The 26223-nt window shown below is 37.4% G+C and overlaps 2 protein-coding genes across 6 annotated transcripts; one reads left to right on the top strand and one right to left on the bottom strand.

Moving 5' to 3' along the window:
• The first annotated feature begins 3838 nt into the window (after positions 1 to 3838).
• On the top strand, positions 3839 to 13031 carry trpv6 (transient receptor potential cation channel, subfamily V, member 6). The gene is made up of 17 exons (XM_032558806.1): positions 3839 to 3947; positions 4087 to 4234; positions 4334 to 4431; positions 4514 to 4636; positions 6180 to 6320; positions 6475 to 6573; positions 6743 to 6918; positions 6988 to 7134; positions 7611 to 7690; positions 7784 to 7919; positions 9155 to 9241; positions 9331 to 9407; positions 9502 to 9667; positions 9800 to 9866; positions 9946 to 10214; positions 10305 to 10411; positions 12223 to 13031. Exons 2-17 carry the CDS (start codon positions 4104 to 4106, stop codon positions 12464 to 12466), a joined length of 2148 nt encoding a protein of 715 aa, XP_032414697.1. The 5' UTR covers positions 3839 to 3947; positions 4087 to 4103; the 3' UTR covers positions 12467 to 13031.
• LOC116717427 (early activation antigen CD69) lies at positions 12732 to 26203 on the bottom strand. Of its 5 annotated transcripts, none has more exons than XM_032558807.1 (7): positions 18194 to 18419; positions 17991 to 18083; positions 15571 to 15675; positions 15221 to 15337; positions 14517 to 14668; positions 14317 to 14414; positions 12732 to 13122 (listed from the first exon to the last, which is right to left on the bottom strand). In XM_032558807.1, the coding sequence occupies exons 1-7, from the start codon at positions 18279 to 18281 to the stop codon at positions 12996 to 12998; spliced, it is 780 nt and encodes a 259-aa protein (XP_032414698.1). In that variant the 5' UTR covers positions 18282 to 18419; the 3' UTR covers positions 12732 to 12995. The 5 variants fall into 5 exon arrangements, with proteins under 5 accessions (XP_032414698.1, XP_032414701.1, XP_032414700.1 ...); XM_032558808.1 differs by lacking the exons at positions 12732 to 13122; positions 14317 to 14414; positions 14517 to 14668; ... (2 more) ...; positions 17991 to 18083; positions 18194 to 18419 and adding exons at positions 20705 to 21381; positions 22001 to 22098; positions 22211 to 22362; ... (2 more) ...; positions 25771 to 25863; positions 25978 to 26203; XM_032558810.1 differs by lacking the exons at positions 17991 to 18083; positions 18194 to 18419 and adding an exon at positions 23680 to 24018 and having other exon boundaries at positions 12733 to 13122.
• Positions 26204 to 26223: the final 20 nt, after the last annotated feature.

Below are 26223 nucleotides of genomic sequence, written 5' to 3'. Positions count from 1 at the left end.
CCCCCAGCTGCTGATGGCAGAACAGATCTAAAATGAAACCAAGATTGCATACACATCATATTACTTCACCCGCATGTCCTATTTTCATTATACATCCGCCTGTAGGGCAGTCGGTGACCCCTCTGTTAACACTTATTTTAGCACCTGGTTATGATATAACCTGATACATTTGCAGATAATTTTTGGTTTCATTGAAATTTGGTCCCAAATGGTTCGCAGACTATATGACTCTGCATTTATACCAAATAAAATCGATGTTTTTGAGAATAAAATCTTCAGTATATCAATTAAACTTTACTTAAAGCATATTTGTTATAGACTGGTAACACAAAATGTATTCAGTGAAAGTATATTGTAAATTTGTGGAAACATTTCCCAAAACAAACCTGGGTATGGGTCTGACTTACTAAATGACATGTAGAAATGAGAACCTTTCTTTCTGCAAAGTAGTTTTAGGTGGAATGCAAAACTGTCTTCAGTTTCTTTTTATTAATAAATTTAGAATTCAGTTTTTATTTAAAACAAATGACGGGGGAATGTTTCAGTATTTTGATCTCCAGCTTCATCATATCAACAGACTTTGGCAGAAATAGTTTCCGTGTGATGCCTCCTGTAAACATTTACCAGTCTGATATCTGTCTGAGGAGATTCTGACCCATTCCTCTGTCGGATGAGCAGCTTATGACCATTTCAAGTCATTCCAAATGATCATTGTCAATGAGATCAAGATCCAGGTTTTGGCTCGGCCCAGGATCTTTTATTTCTGTTTCCCAGGGGTTTAGTTGAGGCTGCTACAGGTTCCATAATTACATCTGCGGAGTTTTTGGATGTCTGGATCTTTCCTTAAGAGACTTGATGAGATGCTCGGTCATCCACAAGGGGATCAGAGTAGAGCCGCTGCTCCTCCGCATCAAAAAGAGCCAGTTGAGGAGGCTCTAGGATCTGGTTAGGATGCCTCCTGGTGACGTGTTCCCACCAGGATGAGACTCAGAGGAAGATCCAGGATACACTTGAGGGACTGTGTCTTTGCTGGTCTTGGGATTCCTGGGGGAAGTCTGTCCTCTCTTTAGGCTGTGGCCTCCATGACCCGGCCCCAGATTAAGCATAAGATAATAGATGAATGGATGTCTGAACTTGGAGAATCTTTTCATTCTTCAAATCCCTTACTGCACTCATGAACTGCCACAGTCTTTGGTCGGAGGGCTTCAGAATGCTGTTCACTCTTACTCCACCAAAGTAATAGTCTGAGGTTTCCCAGGAATGGATTGTAAACATTTTCAAACCATGTTCACCTGACATAATGCACATAATTTCAGCCATTTTAGGTAGGAATACATGTGAGGATGTCTTGCTTTATTCCCCACCAGAAATAGAATCGTTTATCATATTTTATAATTTTAGATCATCTTTTTTGTTGTACATTTCCAGGTATGTTAGAGACACTCAGATGGAGACTCCGATTACGTGGAATTTTCCATCGGACCAAACAGTGTCATCGGGAGAAAGAATCATATTTCATTATGATATAAAGATGTTTAAATCTAACAATACAAGAAACAATCAATATTTGAAACTTTAGTAGGTTTGTTTTTTTTATTTATTATATTGCGCCTCTTACATAATAATCATGTAAGGCTTTGAATGAGTGCCAGCTGTCTTAAATATACCAGCTACAGATATAATGAATGTTTTCGGTGGCGGCCCGACTCAAATTAATAAGGCCTGGGTCCTGAAACACTTGCATGAAAACCACAAAGTCATGTTTTTTATGATGTTATTGTTTCCCTATAAAGACATTAACAGCGTGGAAGCCGCCGGTCTTTATGACAGTGCTTAAAAATCGGTGCTCCCTGTCTGGTAAACAGCTATTATCTCCACAATATGAAATGACGGCCATTTGCGCAGTCATCACCGGGGCCTCCTATAGTGTCTGCCTAAACCCTGTTTATCCTGCGGCTAACCTCTTCACCTGAATCACGAGCTATAAGTGATACAGGAAAATACTCTTACACTACAACCTGGGTGACCAGATTGATGTATAATTCTGCTGAATCAGTAGTTTATATGTGATGTAGCAGTTTTGGAATAAAACCTGTTAAATAAAAGCTCGATTTCTTTTTGCAAATGAAACTTTTTGTTTTGTTTTTATGCTCTGTGAGGAAAGTGACAAGGCCTTGTTGGAGATGACGTTGCCTTCCTCTAAATGATCATTATGGTCTTTGAACTGCAGCAATTACCGTTTTTGTGATCGTTCCTGTTGACACATGAATGGTGCCCAACATGTTAAATCATTGTGAATGAAGCCATTTGCAAAGTGTTTGCTAGAGCAAGCTGCAACACGCAGAAAAATCACGTCGTCTTCTTCTTTTCTCCAGCAATTTCTCCAATTGTTAGAGCTATTTAAAAGATCCTGCAGCTTGGACCAGCATGGCTTGATGTGAGGTTTAGATTACAATCCTGCATTCGAGCAATTTTCAAACCGGTTTTCCTAACCGTTCACCCGAAGCGATGACCTTTATGTAAGGACAGTCATGAAGCAGCAGAATTTTTATAGCGGCCATGCAGGTTTTGTTGGTAACTGAGAGGAATGCAGATCGGCCTGGTTATGGCCTCTATAAAGTCCACACTCTCCTTTTTGAGATGTAAAAAAAAAAGACCATGATAAATAATTCTGACCCTGGCTCAAATTTTATCTTTCGAATCATTCCTGCACAATTTTAAATCAGATTCAGACTCAGACTTTCTGTGATGCTGAAATATGAAATCCCTTTTCACGTTTAGGTTTCAAACAAAAACCTCAAAGTTTTGGATCAAAGCCAGCTCATATTGGATCATAATTTAATCTCCCCTGGTAAAAACAAACCGTAAAACTGCTGCATATCCAGAAAAGCAGCCCCAGAGCATGAAACTGGATGTCTGGATTAATTCCTTATATTTGACAGAAGGAATAGTGTTTGTTTGGTGAGGCTCAATGTTGATTCTTTATCAAATGTACTTGTTGGATAATTAAGATTAGTTTTATCAGATTACGACAGAATCACAAACAAAATTTTTGCCAGATCTGGATGATTTCCTCCTGTAGAGCCTCTTGGCAGCTTCCCTGATGAGTGTCAGTCTTGTCAGTAATTTTGAAGAGTTTTATTAATTTGTCTGACATTTTACCCAACTTAACTCAGTGTCTCGTGCATCTTTATCCTGACTGATACCTTTAAAAAATTACCTTTGTAATTTCTCTGTAAATGGCTTTAGCTGAAGGATGCAAATGAGGCAAAGTAAAGAGAATTCAGTTAAGACAGCTGAATTGTTATTATTCAAGGTTAATCCAATTCATTATACTTCATGGGAAGCGTGAATGACTGACTGCTGAAAGGAACACTTTTTTGATGATGCTTAAAAAAATGTTCGTTTAAGGGTGTGCAAACTTCTGTAACGAAATTATGGCATGCTTTTTAATTCGTTTTAATCTTACTGAAGCAAAATTATGTCATATGTGTGGAAAGGGTTTACATTTTTGCTTCACAAAAAACATCTTGACAGAGATGTGCACACTTTAGAGCCCTGGGAATGTTAGGGATTGGAACCAGCATCCCTTCACTCTCATAGTAAGTGATCTTCACTGGTAATTTTAAATCATCATGATGAAGGTGTTCAAAGTCAACAAGTGGACCGAAGCTTCAAACACAACTTTCTCTGTGGTATTTCTGTAACCAGCAGGTAAAGTCTACCTGCTCATTACCACCTCACTGTCCCTGCCTCACCTGTCCGCTCTCCGCCCATTCATTCCCGGTCCCACCACATGTCTCCTCCTCTTCCATGCTGGGGTCATATATAATTGCAAAGCCACTGGGATTTCTACTCAGGGACATTTTCAAGGTGCTGAGCCCAAATTTAAAGGGTTATGACTGAGGAGTTGTAAAAGAAGAGAAGCAGCACTTTGCTCTGTGAGGGTAAGATGGCCTTTCACTTTCAAATTCTTAAAGAAATTGTTTCTGCTTTTAAAATTATTCACATTCCTTGCAAATATAGACCTAAATCGGGTTATGTTGACCTGTAAATAACTAAAACCCTTGTATATCCCTTTTCCAGTTGAACATCAGGACTCAATGTCTCCGTCTCTGGCTAGATCTGCTCCCAGCGAGCTCAACCACTGGTGGACCCAGCTGAGGTTTCGCCTTCAGAACAAAAAAGGATGGAGCGAAATGCTGGATGAAACATTTCTCTACTACACAAAAAAGTACTATCATACCTGAAGCCTCTGCAACTGCTTTTTTTTTTTTTCTTGGCCAGAATGCATTAAAAGTTTACATTTTGTGGCTTTCGTGTTGTTTTGCAGCATAAATGACATTCCTCTCTTCTACGCTGCTAAAAACAACAGTGTTGGTTGCATAAAGAAGCTACTGAGCTGTTCTTCCACCAACATATTTGAGAGAGGTAGGAGTAAAACTAATAAAAATGAAACCTTTTTGTAGTGTTTTATCATTTCGGTAACATTAGAATAATTCTTGTCACTCAGGATCCCTCGGAGAGACGGCTCTTCACGTTGCTGTGATGAACGATAACCTGGACGCTGCCGTGGCTCTGATGGACGGAGCTCCTGACCTCATCAATGAGCCCATGACCTCTGAGCTTTTTCAAGGTTCAAGAGTGTTAACACACCTAAACTTAAACAGATGCACATTATTAAAATGTCAAAATCTCACTGTTAAAGAAGATAAACGTAACTAGATGTGCAATAAGTAGAGGAAAAAAGCAAATGAACAGCAGACAGAATCTAAGATAAAAAAAAAAACAATTCTGATTCGAAGTAACAAACATGTGAAACTAGATTTCATCAAATCTTTAGACAAAGCAAAATTCGCTGATCTACGTGAACAATAAATCATCCAAATCTTGGTCTTTACAGCTTTTTCCTCTGCTAGAGGAGAGCGGTAGCCGGGCTCATTGGGTGGGTTTCAACTGTTCATGATAACAAGGTCATTGACATGCGGACTGGCACTCAGAGTCATTTTAGTTCAAAGCTTCACTTTACCTCAGGTGTCTCACTGCTGTTGTCCCACTGTTGTTTCTGCTGGCTGCTGAGATTTCTAACATGCTTTAGCGCACCAAAATTTTCTGACTTCTTAGAAATAATTTGATTTGCTCGCAGTGTTGGGAATTAGCTGCTTATGTCAAAAGATAGTTTCAGGGATGAAATGAGCAGTTTGATTGTTAACGTGTTCTTGTTATTTTTATTAATTGTCTGGGGAAATGCTTACTGAGACATTTCCAGTTGCACAATTTTAAAATGCCTAAAATCTCCTTATCGGTCGCTGTGTGCTTGCCTTGAGCAAAATCATCACTGTGTCTCAGTATTTACACAAAACATTAGAAGAAAAAAATTCCTGATCTATCTGTCATCTTAATATAACATTTAATTAAATTACTAATTTGAATTTAAGCTAACATAAGCAGCATTTCATAAACTGCTTATTGATCAGGAAATTATACTTTTGTGTTTTTTCTGCTCTTTACAGTATAACTAAAATACTGTAAAATATTTCTCAGGTTATTTGCTTGCAGCTAGCCTGCAGTCAGCTGCTTAACAGAGATGTCACTTAATGCTTTTTACCATCAGTGGTGGGCAGGTTAGTGCTGGGCAACCTGGGAAAACTTTGATTGCTTCAGTACTTTCTCTGCCATCTCAATAAAATGACTTTAAACAGTGGAAACGGTACGATCAAATATTTTAGGGTTCTGAAACTGTAACTTTGGTAAATAAACTGAGAATGGGAAGTTGACCAGGCTTCTTTCTTCAACAGTGGACCATTATGACCTTTATGAGTAAACTTTTTTTCTTTATTTAGAGACTTCATTTGAAAATACAATTTGGTCCAAATTCTTTTCAAATCAATTCGATTTATTGAAATCCAATCAAATCATTTAGTCAGACTCAAATCCAATTAGACGGAGCTCAATATAATCCAGTTTTTAATGCGGTTCTGTTGAATTCAGTTGATTGTTTACTGCCAGTTAAAAAATATATATTTTAAAGTTAATAATCATTAATTCTGGGAATTAATTTCTTTCTTTTAAAATTAAAGTGACGCTAGATAAATAAATCTTTATAATATAACATGTTGCCTTTTTTTAAGACTTACAAATTTTAAAAATTGCCGTAACGTTGTTTACCTGTGCCTCAGGTGCCACTCCTCTCCACATTGCTGTAGTGAACCAGAACCTCAACCTGGTTCGTCATCTGATCAGCCGTGGAGGAGACGCCATCAACCCACGAGTCACTGGTCTGTATTTCAAGAAGAGGATGGGAGGACATTTGTACTTCGGTAAGTCATCACAATCTCGCAATAACAACATACCAAGGATATTGATTTGTTTCTGGTATTTTTTGGTATTTGTGTAAAATAAACTTCTGTGTTATTTTGCAATGTGATAAAAATAATGTGGTGTAATTTTTATGCATCTGTATTTGCTCTACAGGTGAGCACACCTTGTCTTTTGCTGCTTGTACCGGTAATGAGGACATCATCACCATGCTGATCGATGCTGGGGCCAGCACCAGGATCCAAGACTATCTAGGTTTGAAATCCCAATTCAAGAATTGGAAATTTTATTTTTATATATAATTCGATTGACTAACATAATAACATGACATGTGGTTCCAACTATAACAAGCAATTTATAAATAAACTCTGTTAATATGTCTTTATTTTATTTACCTTTTATTTACATGCATCTCATCTTCTAGGAAACACACTGCTTCACATTTTAGTCCTGCAGCCCAATAAGACCACAGCATGCCAAGCCATTGACCTGATATTAACCCGTGATGCGGAGCTGGACCAGCCGGTATCTCTTGACATGGTGCCCAACAGCAGAGGCCTCACACCTTTCAAGCTGGCTGCCAAGGAGGGAAACATCGTGGTGAGTGTAGAGCACAGGAGGAAAAGAAAGCTGGGGCAGATTATTTCACTAATCCAGCTTTTCTCTCAGGTGTTTCAGCACCTGGTTAATAAAAGGCGCGTCCTCCAGTGGAGCCTGGGCCCCTTGAGCTCCCACCTGTACGACCTGACTGAAATCGACTCGTGGGCTGACAACATGTCGGTGCTGGAAGTCATAGTGGGCAGCCAGAAGAGAGAGGTAGAGATCACATAGGAGTTAAGAGTTAGTATTTGATTTGATTTATTGATTCATTTGGCACCATATAGAAAAAAGAAAAAAAAGCATGTCATACTCTTTAATGGGTTATATATATATCCATACATATATGGATAAATATATACAATAAAGATGCATACAGTACAGACAAAACATCGTCTAGGTTATCCTGTTAATGTTTTATATATTACTACTGTAGTTAAGACAGAAACAAAAAATGCATGTAGCTGGAAAAGGATTGGGAAGAAAACAAATTTATTTACTCCCACTCTATATCCACACAGAAACCATGTGGTTGCCACTGTAATTTGAGATTTGGTCATTTGTGTTATGAATAAAATTATATTTACCAATTTGAAATATTAGCAGATATTTCAAATTAGTAAATATATTTTAGTATTTTAGTAAGTATGAAGATTATGGGGGGAAAAAATAATATTTTGTTTGTTTTTTTAAAGGCGAGGGGGATTCTGGAGGTGACTCCTGTGAAGCAGCTGGTCAGCATGAAGTGGAATCTGTATGGGAAACATTATCTCAGGTAGTTTCATCTGTGTGTGGAGTAAAACAAATAAAATGTAGATGGATACATTGTGTTTTTAACTGTGTTTTTTCTCCACCTCTCCTACGTCAGATTGCTTCTGACCCTGTATCTCCTGTACATAGTGACCTTCACCGTGTGCTGTATGTGCCGCCCTCTAAAGGACGCTGACAGGAACTACACCGACACGGACCTGGACAAAACCATCCGGGTTCAGAAGACCTTCAATGTGTGTTGCACTCATGAATTCATAGCGTAAATTTGAAGTTGTAGGTTTACCACATACAATTAAAACTGTTTTTGAACATAAACAAATCTCAACGGTGCAGTTAAATAATGTTTAAAGCTTACTTGAGTAGATTTAACTTTATCATATAATTTGTAATAAAAAGGTAAACAATAAATTTGTATTGCATTTATCAGAGATTCCTTTTTAGAAGCATATATTTTACATTCAGACTCAGTTTGACAATTAAAATCTGAAGATACAATATGATATATTATTTAGTTAAATTATTATTATTAAGTTTCTTATACAAAATAATTTCCTATTTAACTACCTCTGCTTTAAGTTTAATGAATTAAAAGGGATTTCACATCAAACATTCATCTAATCAGATTTTATATGCAGTAATTTCTTTATACTTTGAACACAGTGTTTCTTTAAAAACCATCACTGGTGAATAAATAAACTTTTTATTTCAATTGCATAATCTGGAACCTATCATTTAATTAGATCACATTTATTCTCTAGATAAACAAAATACCACAACAAAAGTAATAATTTTGTTTAAAAAAGCAGTAGGGCCACAACTCTTTAAAAAAAAATCACATAAAGGAAATATGAAGATGTTTTTTACCCCTCCAGGGGGTCTTTTGTGGGCTCTAGTGTCCCTTATATGATAGTGGGCTGACAGGAAACGGGGAAGACATGCGGCAAATGTCGTCAGGTCCGGGAGTCGAACCCGCGACAGCCACGTCGAGGACTCAAGGCCTAACCGCTACGCCACTACGGCACACCCCGTTTTATTTTTAAGTTTATAGTTCTGAGGATATAATTTCACATTATGAAAATTAAGTATTTCTTGAGTTATAATCATACAAAATTAACAGACGTAAACCCATTTAATACATAACTATGGGTCTAAAGAATTTATGCCATATAGTGTTAATTTTGGAAATTATTCACTGGTATTAATTAGCTGTTCAATAGTATTTCCATTTATTGTGATACACATGTGTTTGCTTTCCTGTTCCTGTGAAGATCTATAAACAAACTAATGCCCTGAGAAACTAACCAAGATGTTGATGAACTGGTGTGAAGGCTTGTTTCCTATAATGTTCCCTTTTTTAATTAACTCATCTCCAAACTATTCAGTCGACTAAGTTTTCAGGGGTTTTTTTATCCCACCGCATGCATGTAAACATCAAACTGAAACTTGTATTTTCCTGTTCCTGCTTCAGGAGAGTTATGTGACTTATGGGGACAGTCTGCGGCTGGCTGGAGAGGTCATCAGTGTCCTGGGAGCTATACTCATCCTGGTGCTGGAGGTCAGCACATGACTCATGTCCTATCTTTATGCTTTTATGAAGCAGCTGTGTGTGTTAAAACATCCTCCTCCATGTCATTTTACCAACAGATCCCTGATATACTGAGAGTCGGTGCAAAGCGTTACTTCGGCCAGACGGCATTGGGAGGACCCTTCCATGTCATACTGTAAGTAGAAACATTTTTACAGCAGAGACACAAGAGCAAAATTTGCAGACATGTTGTTTGATGCTTCTATTGTTGTCTGTAATGTTTTATGCAGAATAAGCTACGCGGCCTTGGTGGTGCTGCTGTGTGTGTTCAGAGCATGTGAGGTGCACAGGGAAAGGGAAGTGATGGCGCTGTGTCTGGTTCTTGGCTGGTGCAACGTCATGTTCTTCGCTCGCGGGTTTGAAATGCTTGGCCCGTACGTCATCATGATACAGAAGGTGAGAAGGAATGTCAAAGCTATGCGGTTGTTTTGCAGTACACAACATATTACAGTTATTAATGTTACAATACAATGTGGCAATGTGATTTATGTGACTTTTTAAAAAATGTTTTTCTTTCATTCCTCCTAGGTTATATTTGGAGACCTGACAAAGTTTATGTGGCTGAGTGCCATTGTCCTCGTCGGTTTTTCCACCGGTAAGTATTTATTCTTGGTGTTTTTACATTTTTTAAAATTGTTTTTCTCATTCACTTGTTTGTCTAATCTTCCCCTTAGCTCTTTGGACGGTATACATGACCCAAGTCCCAGGTTCTATCCCTGCATACACGTCCTTCCCCATCACCCTCTTCTCCCTGTTTGAACTCAGCGTGGGTCTGATCGACCTGCCTGTGGATCACACCTTCACAACACCCCCCATCGTCCACGTGCTGCACTTCTGCTTCTCTGTGTTCTGCTACACCCTGCTGATCAACCTGCTGATCGCCATGATGAGTGACACACACTGGAGGGTAGCCCAAGAGAGAGACGAGCTCTGGAGGACTCAGGTAGCTGTTGCGCACGCTCAAGTCATCACCCTGTCAGCGTGGATTCAACACTGCTGTGTCATGCTTACAGCTGGGATATTTGTTGTTCAGGTTGTAGCCACAACTCTGATGCTGGAGAGGAGGCTTCCTCGCTGTCTGTGGCCTCGGCTTGGCGTGTGTGGGCTCAGTTACGGCCTTAAAGAGCGCTGGTATCTCAGGTAAGAGAATGTGGCTCAGATCTCAAAGAGAGGTTGTGCAGATAAATAGTGTATGATAACAAGAGCCGGAAAAGACAATTACTAAAAACAAACTCTTCAAATCTGATCTTAAATCAGCTCAAAATTTTTTAAAAAAGTATCATTTTAAAGCTGTAAGAAAATCACTGTTGCTACAAGCCATTTAACATTCAGATAGACGAAACAATTCCCGACAAAAATCTGTTAGAAGCTGCAAAAGACTTAAAAATGAGCAGGTGCTTTACCCACCAGCAGGTTAATGACCCTGAACAAACATCCAGAACTCCAAGAAATGGTGGACATTAAAGTGTTCAACAACCCAAGCATCAGTAACTAAACCTAAAAATTGCAGTTGACAGACACTTAACGTTCACTTTGAGTTTGAGATGCTCTTTAAAGACAAATAGCAAAAAAAAATCAGCCTCTAGTTGTTCAAAACTGGCAGAGAATTGCCTCAGAAGACTTGTAATTGTTATTGCAGAGGGTTTTGTAAAGATGGACTGAAGGAACCTGAAAATAAATTCAATCCACAATTTTCAGATCCATATTTTGTAAAAATCCTCAAAAGCATGCAGCATTTTCTATCCTCCTCATGATTGTGTAGCTTGTTTTGGTTTGTCCTTTAAAACCCCAGTGAAATATTGATGTTGGCTTAGGATAAAATGTGAAAAACAATCTGGAGGGCATAGAAACTGTTACATCACAATAAATTGTGATTAAAAAAAGAAGAAAAGTGCAAAAGGAGGGAATTGATTGATCATGAATGTGTGAGCTCCTTGTCCTCGGTAAGTGCTGGATTCTAATCAAACCAGTGGAAATCATTCAATATGAAAGCTTGTTGTGTGTCTTATTATGTTTAACATTTCTAATGATGTTTTCTACATATTTATCATCACTTTTTTGTTCATTGCTTTGGACCTCGATGGGAAATGTCACTGAACTATTTGTAGAAGAAACAATTAAGTATTTCATGAACTAAAGACAGAATTTTGCACATAAGACTTTGCTGTTTTGTTTTTTGTTTTTTTAACAAGCCACTCCCGAACCACATTCTTTGGTTGATAAGACAACCTTCCTGTAGAATGAAAATAGTCTTAGAGATAAAATGCTTAATGCTTGACTTTACCGTGGTCCTAAAGTACTTTAACTTCCAAAGTCTCCTACTGTAGCTTAAAGTAAGGTTTAATTTAAAAAGTTACTAAAAATGTTTTTTTACATGTTATTTTTAATTGCTCTACTCTGTTTTATTTTTCATTTTAGAACATTCATTTCAGTAGAACTAGCACAGACAGGATCTCTGGATAATCAGTAAAAAGTGGAAGGAACCTTCAAGGCTGGTGCTCCCCCTGGTGGTGGCTAAACTATATAGCAACTTAACAGTAAAGCACAAATAAAAGCGGAGAGTCCAACATTTTGTTAGCAGAAACAGTCTTATAGATGTTTCTGTTCACATAAAACCAAGCCGCTATAGGAAGGTAATTAATCCAACCATTCAGTTCATTCATTCCAAACTTATCCTGGTTATCAAACAATGGAGTCAAGATCATTTCTTCACATTATTATTATTCAAACTAGTCAATTTGTTATCCAAGGGAATCAAATAGATTGCCATAAAGTCATAAACATACAAACTATCAAAAGGGATGAAAATGATCAGCACCATGTTTACTTTCTAATTTTACTTGGCTGCAGTGAAAGGTGACCTCCAGACCAGAGTGTATTTTGAGTTTGAACGTTGTTCATGTTCCATAAAAGTTTTCCGACTATGATTTACTGAAGCTCCTCTTCTGCAGGGTTGAAGACAGGAACGACCCCATGATGCAAAAGATGCGACGCTACGTCAAGGTCTTCTCTAGTCTGAATGAAATGGAGGGCAGTGAAAAGTCAGACTCAACAAAGGACGTCCCGGTGCGCGAACGCCAAAACACAGGCAAGAGGAAGGCACAGGCGGGGTGGGAGATGATTCGAAACAGCGCTTTAGGTTTGGAGATGGAGCAGGAGGAGCCAGTGGACATCCAGGACATCAGATACGTATAAAATGAAACTCTACCTGATCATAATCTAAACTTTTTGAAGCAACGACACGTCACTGACTTGAAGATGTATCTGTATTTTTCTTTGTAGTGAACTGTGCAGTTATTTTTGCAGTATTATGCTATAGTGAAGTATGTTATTTTTATAGCAATATATATTTTAAAAATGTATGTAACAGAAATATATCCAGAGCGAACATAATATTGAAACATTCCACTTGACAGAAAGATGAATGCACACTTTTATATGAGAATAAAGTGTTATTAAAACAAATTTACTGGTCTTTATTTGAGTCAACATGAAATGTATCATCATAAACATTATAGGTTCCTGACTGAAGCTGATGAAAGCTAAACTACTAAGGCACAAATCATATCACAGCAGTAAGTATAACTCAATGGCATACATTGAATTCTGACCACAAATTTAATATTTACGTCATCTAAGAAGCTTGGATATGATTAGAGAGTGGTGTGAGAACAAGCTGTTGGTTGTGTTGCTATGGAGACGATTGTTGATGAGACAGTTTCCATCAGAACTGCAGCTGACAGATGAAGTAGGTGGTGGATTGACAGGAAGCTCTGTCCCAGTTCTTCTCAACTGGGCCGTCACTGTTCAGATAGGCACAGTCTCCGTTGTGTACAGCTTCAGTCCAATAGCTGCAAACAAAACAATTAATGTTAACGACCAAACTGAATATCTAGGATATTAAGTTCTTTGGAAAGTGAAATATTGTCTGGTGTTGTAGCTCTTTCTGAGAATGACAAAAACCACCTGAGGCAAGCTGTGTCCTAAATGCGATGAAGCTGCTTTTAGCTGTTTCTTTATCTTGCCATGTCAAAAACAAAATTTGCCTCCATTCTAAAGTGGAGAAATTAACTGCATTTGTTTTTTTTATTTAGTCTCGCCCGCATCTTTGATAAATGTATCACAAATGCAGAGTGTGTGTATATGTTAATGTCAACTTTATGAAGCACTTAGCAACAAAGAAGCTGCACCAAGTCCTGCAGAGCAAAACAAAATAATTAATTGGAGTTTAAAAGGAAAAACACATGGAATTCATGAATAAAGTAACTAGTTTAAAAAGATTTAAAACATGCAAAAATAGTGTTAGTTAAGATGTCAAGCTCTATTTAATTCAAAAGTGAAAAAGTAGAGGTAGGTCTTTATAAGCACCTTAAATGTCTTGAGATTGTGAGACGCTCTTATATGCATCGGTACATTATTTCACAATTTTGGGGCTGCAGCAGTGAAGACATGATCATCTTTACTTTTCTGATTAAACCTCACAGTATCTAAGAGCGACTGGTTTGACCTTAGTATTGTTGTGGAGGTTTGGCTCTGGAAGATTCTCTAAATATAATGGAGCATGACCATGAAGACCCTCTAAAATCAGGACCAAAATGTCATAAATCAATTCAGCTTGTTGAGTGAAAGCAGAACATGAGTTATATGTTATAGTTTTTGAAGTTTTGTTAACAGAACAGGAGCAGCATTTTTTCATTTCGAAGGAATGGTGTAAAATTCACATTCAGATACTTTGTCAGGACAGAGATGATCTGCTGTGATACTGTGGGGGTTTTTCTCATTTCTCCCAACCTGATGATTAAATGACAGGTTGGTTTCTGTATACACAGCCCATGAGTGCCCCCACCTGGTCAAATATTTGAACTGAATTAATCAGTATCTGATTCAAAATTCTTATTTCAGGCAAAACAAAGCAGAAAAATGAGGAGAAATTATTTAATACGATTATAAAACTGATCAATATTTAGCTGTCAGTTGTTTCATAAATCATCGTAATCATCATTGCAAGTTTCTTGCAATGTCTTGCATTATTTTTCTACATTCACCTCTGCTGGAGTTCATTGTTGTTGACCCAGTTCCATGTAGAGTCTTCATGTCTCAGTCCAATCCAGTACTTCAGATTCCCTTTCCTTGTGAGGAAATTCTAGAGAGAAAGGAGAAAAAGATTCGCACAAATTGCACTGTGCAAATAATTGTAACGTAACAAACTGCTATAAGTGATAATAACCAGTGTCACAGTGCAAACCTGAACAGTCTGGCTGGAAACAATAGCCAGAGATCCTCCTCCTGAGCTGCAGTTCTTCTGACTCTCGGACCAGGTCAGTCTGGTGGTGGACAGGAAAAAACAGGATGTGCCAAAGGTGAGCCAGCCGCTAGCGCACTGCTGGCAGGGAAGCTCTAAAAAATGAGACAGATCAGGTGAAAACTCTTCCTTGTAGATTGGATTAATTGGAGCCACATTTAAATTTCCCTGTGAGAGACTTATTATAGAAAATAAGTGTTCAGAGTGGGCTCAAAATGACCCAAAATTACAAATTGACCCACAGCAGATGGTTCCTACAACCTTGTAAACTACAGAAGTGAAACATAGTTTACGAGTGAAATGACCAACACCATAAAAGATCTTAACAACTTTGCTCCCACAGTTGAATAACAACTTTAAATGACTTTAACATGTTGTCTTTCTGCTGTGAGTTGTTTTCGAGGTTTGATACTTTGTTTTGTTCTTATTTGTCAACACAATTTGCTGTCATGGTCAGATAGAGAAAATGAGACGAAAAGCCAAACACCTGCAGAAAGATTGGATAACTTCTGATCAAGACCACTTTAGACAAAAGGTCTGGTAAAGCAAAACTATCTTGAAAAATACGATAAAAGATAAAGCATCATATGTTTTTCTTCATTCGTTAAAGGTTTATTTTGTCAGTATTTTGTCAAATTTACACTTACTCTTGAATGTCATCTTTGGGAAGCGGTGCTGGCAGATCTCCAGGCTGCATGATGGAGAAGGACTTTGTTGGTCATTAAATCTGTCATTTCCTTGGCAGAGTGTGGATTCAGTTTGGACTAGAAAACAGAGGACAGAGCAAGAACAGCACCCTTAGGCTGCAGCTCTGCAGCTAGCAATGTACTGCATGGGAGATCTGTTGTTATAATAATGAAAGCTGGATCAAAGAATAAGATATTGCTTCCTAAAGCATGCTGGGTTTTCACTGTCTGCTATAATAACCTACTTTAAATCTGACATCTAACGTAGCTGTGTGATTTAGTTGCACTAATGCATGGAGGCACATACTCACGTTTCACACCGAGAACGACAACAACTACGAGAAGAATGAGGCAGATTATTGCGAGGATAAAACACAACAGACGGTACAGTCCTGTTTTTCCTTCATCCTGTTTGCCTGAAGAGGAAAACCAAATGTCAGTGAGCACTACAAAGACCACCATCAGAGTGGAAAAAACACTTCATCCCTACCTTTCTTTCCCTCCAGCTCAACCGACAATTTTGCTTCATCTGGTTTCTCTTTTTTATCCTCAAAATAGCTGCGAAAAAATTTGATGTACATGGAGAAAGCTGTCCTACTGTGTGCCAGGCAGGGTGCTTATTCTTTTGTGTTCTAACTCAAATGCGCCTGGGGTAGAGTTTAAAGAGTCTCCCTCCCACCGCAACACCATGACAACACACAGGAATTTCTAAATTATTCATGTAGCTCAGAGCTTGTCCTTGAATGCCCCCAAGCTTTAATCTCTTTCTCTTGTAGAAACAGAGTCACAACAGAGACTTTGTACTCCAAAACAAGAGATATAATTTCATTGCAAGCCATATTAGATCCGTGTTTGGGTCACACTTATCATAACGAGCGAATGCTGGTGATTTCAGTGCAGAAAACGTAATCAGAACAAGGTCGTGTTCAAAATCATCAGTAGGAAAATAGCTCAAGAAGCTTTATTACACTATGAAAACTCTCAGAATATTGAGAACACACCAGGTTCTCGCAAAAGTCCCAATAGAAATGATTAAAACACCTTCCTTATTTACTTTACTGTGTTGTAGTGGTATAAAATTTGATACACTTGTAGAACCTCTTGACACCTATCCAAAACTTTCCTTTCCCCATGCCCTGCAACTAACAGGTGCTTATAGCCTCTGCTTTTGATCAAACTCTGTAGATTATTTGACCAGTAGTCTTGAAATTAGGTGAGTTTGCTCATAAGGCATGGGGGACCTAAAGAGTTCAAAATCACACTTTTTATCTAACCGTATGTCTAAGAGGCATGGCCAGTCTTCAAAATTTGAGTTCTCAATAAAAAAATTTAATTACTACAGCTCTTACGAGAAAGGTCACAGAGAAAACAAAACCTTCTGTGATTCATCCACATTTGGGCCCCAAGAAAAATCAACGATGAAAAGTTGCCAACACCTAAAGCCCCAACTCCTGAGAACAGGGAGAATAATGTTTTATTTCAGAAGGTCTGTATCTAAATTGTACGCTGAACAGTAACATAGCAGAGAGGCATATTTTGATATATCGCCATGTGCATAGAATTATGTGTTATCTAACTGGTAGTTTGAAAAAAAAACAAACGACTATTCAATTTAGAAAACCCAGAAGAAACGTAAACTGACATGTCTACTAAATTTAGTTCCGTAAATCTGTGGATAAAAATTTAACATCTGAATTACAGATTGATTAAATACTATTCAAAATTAATAGCATTTTCCTAAAATGCATGTAGCATCTCTGGTATTTAACCAGATACAAATTTATACTCCTTATTGAGTATTTATTTTATATATTTACATGGGGAAATGGTTATAAAATGAGGAAGAAAGATTGCTTTCTTCCTCTATATGTAAATGAGTTGTTTGCTGAACAAGAAACTTCACACACTACAAGTGTGTGACGTTTTCCACAAGTGTGCAGACCCACAGTTGCAGACCCACAGTTGTTACTGCTGCACTTTGCAAAAACAAAAACCATTTCAAATCTTTTAGAATGCTAAAGCCTCCACCACTAAGTGACTGGCAACCTGTTCATTTCTATGACATACTAGAGTGATCTCTTTTAAATGTAGCTTTTTTTCAATTTTAGTACTAAACATTATTCATTTTGTGAATGTTCATTTCTGATGTATTTATAACACAGCAACACTATTTTAATGCTGAGATGCAAATATGTTGGTTCGGTTTCATTAGACGTGCAGAAACATGCGTAAGTGAAACTACACCTTTTTTACAGCAGTGTGAGACTACATAACATTCAAATGAACGATTTGTGTGTTCCAGCCGAGGCTAACTAATTTCTAAAATTATTGCTTTAATTGAAAATTTGATCAATACTAATTAATATTTTGCTCACCATGAGTTATCACGTCCAGTGTCAGCTCATCTGCTCCTTTTTGGACTCTCTGCTTCTCCATGACTGTGTCTAGCCTGATTCAATCACTTTCCCAAACCTGACATTTTTTATTATTTAAAATGTGAACAATGCTAGAAAACATTACATGCAAAAATGCTAAAGGAAAAAAAACTATAAAAGAAGATGCACCTTTAAATGCATCACAAAATTATCTTATCCAGACTAACATAACATGTAACATTTTACATTTTAGAAGCATGGTTAATTCAGCTGAGACATTTTCCTCATTTGTCCTGTCCATTAGTCTTTGCTATACATCCAAAAGAAAATATTCCATATCTGATTTGCAGACATACCATCTCCTGGTTTGACTGCTGGAGGAAAGGCTTCTACATAGACATCCTCTGACGGACTTTGCAGGCTTTCGTAATGAACTGGTTCTGCTTCCTCTAAAGACAAAAATACAAACACATCTGGAGCTCACTTTCAAATTTACACGCAATTAATTTAAACACCTGAGCACTATCTCCTGTGCTAATCCACTAAATATCTTCCTCACCTTGAGTTATCACCTCCAGCTTCGGCTCACCTGCTCCCTCCTCTTCATTGCTTTGTGGGCTCTCTGTGGGGATCTCTTGCATCTCCATGGCTGCCTTTTGGTTTAATTCCCTAAATTCTTATTCACCCAGAGAGTTTAAGGTCTCTAACAATGAAGGTTATGTAACTTTTTCAACGTTTAAACACAAATGAGGAGTGATGCTAAGTAGCAAATATGTATAGGTCAAATTGGTTGTAAAGAAAAAGAACAGCTCCTTAAGTCCAGTCAACGTTTGACTCATTTCAAAGAAGACTCATCACTTCCCCTTAGACATTTCTTTTTCTTTTATTTAATTCCGCCCTTCCCCTAAACCACATGTATAAAATGGACAAATAGCTTTTGGAGTTTGAACTTGCCTCACCTTTTAGCTCACTTGTAAGCAGTGCAATGTGTGATAATAATCTAGGTTTTTTATTCAGAGGAAAGACTTGGAGAAGAGAAATCTTTTAAAATGCTATGGAATCATTTACCCCCTTGGGCTTTATTTTTAATTTTTACCACATAAAAAGCTCAAGTTCCGTGAGATATTTTGTTATACATAATGAAGAACTGTGAAATGGAAGGCATTGTTTTTGAAATGTATTGCAATTAAATATCTGCAAAGTATTATGTGTGTCTGTTCAGCTCTTTTCTGTCCAATACCTTGAAGTAAATGTATTTTTTTTATAACATGCAAAGCAATATAAAGAAAACTGCAAATCAAGAACCCATCTGACAACATGACATCATGACATAGAGTAAAAGATCTTTAAAAGAAATATGGTATGTCCTTCTCGTTAGGAGCAAAGTTATTAACATATTTTAACATATTAAAATATGTTAATTGATCTAAAAGGCAATGCATATCAGTTGCTCCAGATGCACATCACAACAATCAATGCAATATAAATAATTAGTTTTGTTTAATAAAGTATCAATCCTGCAACAATTAGTGGCACCCCTTAAACATTTATATACAATAAATGTAAGGAAGCACTGCTCTTTCAATTTAAACTTTACATTGATCTGGTCTAATATTCTCAACATTGAATTTTTGTTTCTCGTTAGCCATAATCATCCAGATTAACAGAAATAAACCCATTAAATGCATCAATTCATGTAATAAATGTATGGTATGTAACGGTTCCATTTTAAATAAAAATTTTATTTATTGGTATTACTTAATCGTTCAATGAATTTATTGTGATGCACATGTATTAGTTTTGTTCTTCCTCTAAATATTTATAGACAAGTTAATTCCTTAGGAAGCTGACTCAGAATATGTTGATGAAGTTATATGAAGCCATCATTTGCTATAATTTTCCCTTTTTTTCATTTGCTTATCTTCAAATTATTCACTGTTTTCAGTGGGGGTTTTCCGCTACTTGCATGTAAACAAACTGAGCACTGATGCTCACTGTATTTTCTTTTCCATCACTGATGCAAAAGCAAAAAATATATATATGTTTCTGCTGTTGTTTGTAATGTTTTGCCCAGAATACACGATGGGTCCTTGGTGCTGCTACTGTGTGTGTTCAGAGCTTGCGAGATGCTAGAAGGAAGTTGAGTTGATGGCGCCATGTCTGGTTTTTGGCCGGTGCAATGTCATGTTCTTTGCTTGCAGAAACCAAAACCCTCAGCTATTTGTGGTGTCTGACATTTATAAGAAGTCAAGTTTAAGAGTTGGGCCTTGATGAGAAACCCTACATGTGGCAAAAAACAAACAACCTGAACACACCATCCCAAGACTGTAACATGGTAGTGGCAGCATCGTCCTGTGGGAACATGGTAGAGATGTATTGAAGTTGAAGGTGGATTGAGCAAATCTACTCACAAGTGTTGTTTTGACTTTTTTCTTTCATTTCCTCCTCGATTATATTTGGAGACCCGACAAAGTTTATGTGGCTGAGTTTCATTGTTCTCATTGGTTTTTTCCACCTGTAAGTATTTATTCTTGGCATCTTGACAGGTTATTAAAAGATTGTCTTCTTTTCACTTATTGGTTTCCTCTTTAGCCCTTTGGACTGTCTACATGACCAGGTCCCATTCCTGCATTGCAGGTCCGGCTTACATCTTGTATAATAAGAGGTCAGACTTGCCTATGCATAACAACTGGTAAAGAAATATAAGTTAGTCATTTAGAACAAATTTACATAGTTGGGGAACCAGTAATGTGGTATAAACCAGCCCCTTGTTCTACACTGTACTTCATCCACCTTATTGCACATGAACATACAGAACCAGGGTTAGATACCATGTCATCTACTGAACTTTGTGTCATGTTGTAGGTTGGTTGATGAAGGACACAAATGCCGGGAGGCAGAGGCAGCTTGTTGGTGAAGAATATTTTAATTAAAAAATTATGAAAAAAACGTATTAAAAACACTGGGAGCCAGAGCCAAAACAAAAACAGGAATCCAAATGGAGGAACCAGCAAGGAGTGTGAGCAGGAGAAAGTTTAAATAGTATGATGGTGAATGCAGGAACAAAAGACCTGCGCTGATTAGCTAACGGGTTGATATGAGACTGGAGAGACCAGGAAATTAATCTAACTAAGAGCAAACTACGAGTAAAACATGGCAAAACTGATCAGATGAAAATAACTGAACTAACAGAAGAAACAAGTATGGATGAAGGAAAATAAGAAATCAATACAGGAAAACAACAGAAGCAAAGAGTGCAAATAATACAGAATCTGATATTTTGTTGGAAAAGAAGTTTTCCTAGGCTTCTACAGGAGCAGATCAAGCTCTATTCAGTTTCACTGTAATATGTTCAAGATTAATGATTTCATGAAGGCTTCACAGCAGTCTGTAGTTTTTTTATTTTTTTTTTCTAGAGGTAAACCCAGCAAATACAATTTTTAAAAGCTAAACAACTGAAGAACTACACATATATTACACAATGCAGTAATAACATTGAATTCAGACCACAAATTTAACATATTTTTTATCTAAGAAGCGTGGATATGATTGGAGTGTGGCGTGAGAACGAGCTGCTGGTTGTGTTGCTATGGAGACGATTGTTGATGAGACAGTTTCCATCAGAACTGAAGCTGACAGATGAAGTAGGTGGTGGATTCACAGGAAGCTCTGTCCCAGTTCTTCTCAACTGGGCCGTCACTGTTCAGATAGGCACAGTCTCCGTTGTGTACAGCTTCAGTCCAATAGCTGCAAACATAAAAACAATTAATGTTAACGATTCAAGAAAATGTAAAAAATACAAAGATTATTTTTAGAAAAGTGAGGTAATCTCTTTTGTTGCTCTTTTTACAGAGATTAAAAATAAAAGCCAAAGTTCAGTTGAGTTTTTTTTTCTATGGTGTTAAAGCTTATGTTTACTGTTTATTTATGTTGTAATTTTTATTAAAAATTCATAAAAATAAAGAAATATTCTGCTCTTTGTGAACAAAAAAAAATCAAGTCCTGCCCTCTATTAGCAGAGAAGTGTGTGTGTTGGGATGAATGGTGCAAAAATTACATTGAGATACTTTGTCAGAGTGGAGATTATTACTTTTGCCGTGGTCTTTTTTTTTAAATTTTTTTTTAACCTTAATAATTAACTGATCAGTTGGTGCTGCAAATAAATTTCTCTACAAACAGTGAATGCGTGGCCCCACCTGGTCACATAATTATGAGCTAAATTGATTAATATCTGACTCCTAATATCAGCCATAGTACAAACAGAAATCAACAAAAAGTGAGCAGAAATAACATAATAAAATTAAAATAATATTTAGCGATCGGTTGTTTAATAAATCATCTGAGTTGGTTATTTCTCAAGAATCACCTCTGCTGCAGCTTACTGCTGTTGACCCAGTTCCATGTGGAGTCTTCATGTTTCAGCCCAATCCAATATTTCAGTTCCCCTTTCTTTGTCAGGAAGTTCTAGAGGAAAATGAGTAACAAGTGCTCAGATTTGCACAAAATGCACTGTGCAAAAATAATTATAACGTAACAAACTGCTAACAGTAATAATGACCATCGTCACAAAGCAAACCTGAACATTCTGGCTGGAAACAATAGCCAGAGATCCTCCACTGGAGCTGCAGTTCTTCTGACTCTCGGACCAGGTCAGTCTGGTGGTGGACAGGAAAAAACAGGATTTGCCAAAGGTGAGCCAGCCGCTAGCGCACTGCCGGCAGGGAAGCTCTAAAAAATGAGACAGATGAGTTAAAGCAAAAAACATGAAAAAGAAAACTGTTTACTAAGACAAATGTGTAAATAGTAGGTATATAGGTTTGAAAATGTATTTGTGATTACATGATGTAAATTGGCACATATAGTACTTATATTTATTGATGTTATTAATATACTTTTAATTTGTGGTATGTGTAGGTGTCGTCCAAAATATTGGAGTTGTTTGACATTTCTTAAACTCTTAAAGTTTTGATCACAGTGTGAGTCAGCTCACTCTATTGAAATGTGACAGATTATAATCCTTGATCAAGACAAAATAACTCTGAGCATACGCTTAGTAGACAGGATGAATTGGAGACAAATAACAAGAGACTGTAAGAAGATTATAGAAAATTACTTTAAGTCAGATTGTCAAAACAGGTTTGAAATGGCCCATAGCTACAAAATGTCGCATGGCAGACGGTTCCCACAAGACTGCAAACTACAAAACATAGTGAAACAACTAGTGCGCAAACAAAAAAGATCTTCAACAGCTTTGTTCCCAAATTACCAGTTAAATAAAAACTTTAAATGACATCTGAATGTTGTTCATCTGCTATGGATAATGTTCAAGGTTTGAAACTTTGTCACACTTGTCTCCTTTTCTTATTTGTCAAGCACATGCTTTGAACTTCTGAACAAGACCTCTTTAGATAAAGGTAAGGCAATATATATCAATACATCAAATAAAATAACTGGCAAAGTATCAGATGTTTTTATTTGCTTATAGAAGGTTTTATTTATTCAGTATTTAGCATCTTCACACTTACTGTTGAACTGACTCTTTGGGAAGCGACTCTGACAGTCCTCAAAGCTGCATGTTGGATTTTGTTGGTCCCCGAATCTGCTGTTCCCTGAGCAGACTGTGGATCCAGTCTGGACTACAAAACAGAGGACAGTGGGAGGAGTTATGAGGGCAAGAACAGCACCCTCAGGCTGCAGCTCTGCAGCTAACAGCAGTCTGCTACAATCTGTTGTTGCAAAACACTGGATCATCCTAAAGCACGTTAGGTTATCACTGTCTGCATAAATATAATGCCCTACATTACATCTAAGTCATCCTGAGGTGTGTGATTTAGTTGCAGTAATGCATGGCGGTGGGTACTTACGTTTCACACCGAGGACAAAAACCAGAATGAGAAGGAGGAAGCAGATTATTGTGAGGATTAAACACAGCATCCGGTAAAGTCCTGTTTTTCCTTCATCCTGTTTGCCTGAAGAGGAAAACCAAATGTCAGTGAGCACTACAAAGACCACCATCAGAGTGGAAAAAAACACTTCACCCATTACCTTCCTCTCCCTCCAGCTCCACGGACAATTCTGCCTCATCTGGTTTCTCTTTTTTATCCTCAACATAGCTGCGAAAAAATTTGATGTACATGGAGAAAACTGTCCTTCTACTAAATATCAGGCACCTTGTTTAGTCTTTTCTGCTCTGGTTTCCTGCGCTGCTGACGCAAGCTGCCTCTGCTGATGTTTAAAGAGACCCCTCCCACTGCAGCACCATGACAACTCCCAGTAATTCCTTAATTATTCACATTGCACAGAGCTTGTCCTTGAATGCCCCCAAGCTTTAATCTTTATGTGTCTTCCTCTTTAAGAATGAGAATGTGCTTGTGTGTGTAAGAGAGACAGACAGTGAGAAAGTACAAAACCCAAACATGTCTCAACAAGGACGTTCTTCTCCAAAACAAGAGATAGGATTTCATTACAGGTCATATTAGATCTGTGTTCGGGTCACACTTATCATAATGAGTATATATCAATGACTTCTGTGAAGGAAAGTGATAAGAACAAGTTTGTGTTCAAAGTTTTGTATGCAGAAATTGGAAAACAGCGCAGGATGCTTTTGTTTTAGTTCTCCATTGCTTATTATGCCACTCTGCAGCCAAAAGCACTGGCTCGCCCATCCAAATCCCTGAATACAGGCATTTCAATCACTTCCAAGGCCACTGGTGTATTAAACCCAGCACTTAGGTGTGCAACTTGCTTCTACAAAGAGTTGTGACAGAATGGGTCACTCTCTGGAGCTCAGTGTATTCCAATGTGGTGCCATGATAAAATGCCACTTGTGGAATACGTCCAGTCCTGAAATTTCCTCATCACTTCTACTGCATTATTACCACAAAGAGTCAACTGTTAGTAGTATTATAACAACACACAATGACAGTAACTCAGGTAGGAAGAGGTGGGGAACATTAAATGGGTTCAGAGATACATTGACTTCTAAAGGTTTGTGCACAAAATCAGGTGCAAACTTGATAAAATGTGCAAAGCTGATCCAGAAACAATACGCATAAAGGATTGCGTCAGCAAAATGTGGACAGTAAATTAACGAGTTGTCTTCATGAATATGCAAAACAAATGCTGATCATCGGAAACTGCAAGGTATTGGGAGGAGGATATTAAAATGTACTGACTTACCGCCTTATTTATTAAACCAGAACCAGATTGCAGGTGCTACTTTTGTGTCTATATTTAGTACATATAAAAAGCAGGTGTATACGGCAGGCAAAAATCACTAACTGTACCAAGGAGGCAGCATAGTTGCAATGACAGAAAGCATTATGCTGTTTATTCATTTTGTTATTTTTATTCATATACTTGATTAGAAAGGTAAATGGTAAGTCTTAAGAACATAACTATTATGCAACTTTTAATGTCTTAAGTGAAATCTGAAGTCATAAAATGTGAAGTCTGGGGAATTTCCTTTCTTCCTCATTTTGACAGCATTTATGCAAAGGTGTTACTCATCAGACTATACCAAATACCTTACATTTAAAGTGCAAAGAATCCAAGTTGTCACTAATACTGCTGATTTTGCAAAAAAAAAAAAAAAAAGCAACACCCTAGTCTTCAAGAAAACTTCCTTTTTAGCTTCTGACTGCCCACCAAGTAATTTTTGACACACTAAGCAGATCTCTGATTAATCTAGATTCTTAAAAATAAAGTAATTTGATTATTATGAGAATTTTTATAATTTTTTGTGGTGCTTAGAGCACATTAGCATTGATTTAAGGCAAAGATGCAAATCTAACAGTTCAGTTTCATTAGACAAATACAACATGTGGATAAATAAAATGGCTTTATGCAGCAGTGTGAAACCACATGCTAGACAAATTGTGGAGGACTACCTGGCGCCAGTACTACATTCTACAATGTATATTATTAAATAACATATATACATATATATATTAAATAACAAAAAGTTAAAGTGTTAAAGAAAATGCACCTATTGATGCATCACAAAGGGTGATCTAGACTGAATAACATGCTGAAACATGAGGAGTTGTGTTGCTTCGGCAGACATTTAGCTCAAAGGATAAACTCATTTGTCCTGTTAGTCAGTTTTATCTGTGCATTTTTTATATAAATGCATACCTGTTCTTGATTTGACTGTCGGATGAAAGGCTTCTACATAGACATTCTCCGATGGACTTTGCAGTTCTTCGTAATGGTCTGGTTCTGCTTCCTCTAAAGACAAAAATACAGACAAATCTGGAGCTTGCGCAAGTTATTGCCATACAATTAATGTAAACACCGGAGCACCAAAATGCTCTCAAAGTAATGAATTCATCCCTTGCTCACCTTGAGTTATCACCTTCAGCATCGGCTCACCTGCTCCCTCCTCTCTGCTGCTTTTTGGGCTCTCACTGGGGATCTCCTGCATCTCCATGGCTGCCTCAGGTCTGATCCACTAACTTTCGATTTACTCAGAACGTCTATGGTCAGTTCACAATGAAGGTTATGTAACTTTCTCAGGATGCAGAAACAAACAGCTGACACCAAGTTGCGAATATCTAGATGTCAAAATCAGTATAAAGAGAAAAAAAG

The sequence above is a fragment of the Xiphophorus hellerii genome, chromosome 3, assembly GCF_003331165.1.
Source record: "Xiphophorus hellerii strain 12219 chromosome 3, Xiphophorus_hellerii-4.1, whole genome shotgun sequence".
NCBI lineage: Eukaryota > Metazoa > Chordata > Actinopteri > Cyprinodontiformes > Poeciliidae > Xiphophorus > Xiphophorus hellerii.
The sequence above is the reverse complement of the archived record's forward strand: the minus strand, read 5'-3'. Positions and strand labels throughout refer to the sequence as shown.

Coding starts and splice junctions, on each gene's coding strand:
- LOC116717427 (XM_032558807.1), bottom strand. CDS start 18,281: ATGGAGATGCAAGAGATCCCCACAGAGAGCCCACAAAGCAATGAAGAG. Junction 15,338..15,570: donor TGTCGTTCTCGGTGTGAAAC/GTGAGTATGTGC, acceptor TCTGTTTTCTAG/TCCAAACTGAATCCACACTC. Junction 14,669..15,220: donor CCCAAAGATGACATTCAAGA/GTAAGTGTAAAT, acceptor CTCATTTTTTAG/AGCTTCCCTGCCAGCAGTGC.
- trpv6 (XM_032558806.1), top strand. CDS start 4,104: ATGTCTCCGTCTCTGGCTAGATCTGCTCCCAGCGAGCTCAACCACTGG. Junction 4,432..4,513: donor CACCAACATATTTGAGAGAG/GTAGGAGTAAAA, acceptor CTTGTCACTCAG/GATCCCTCGGAGAGACGGCT. Junction 7,135..7,610: donor TGGGCAGCCAGAAGAGAGAG/GTAGAGATCACA, acceptor GTTTTTTTAAAG/GCGAGGGGGATTCTGGAGGT.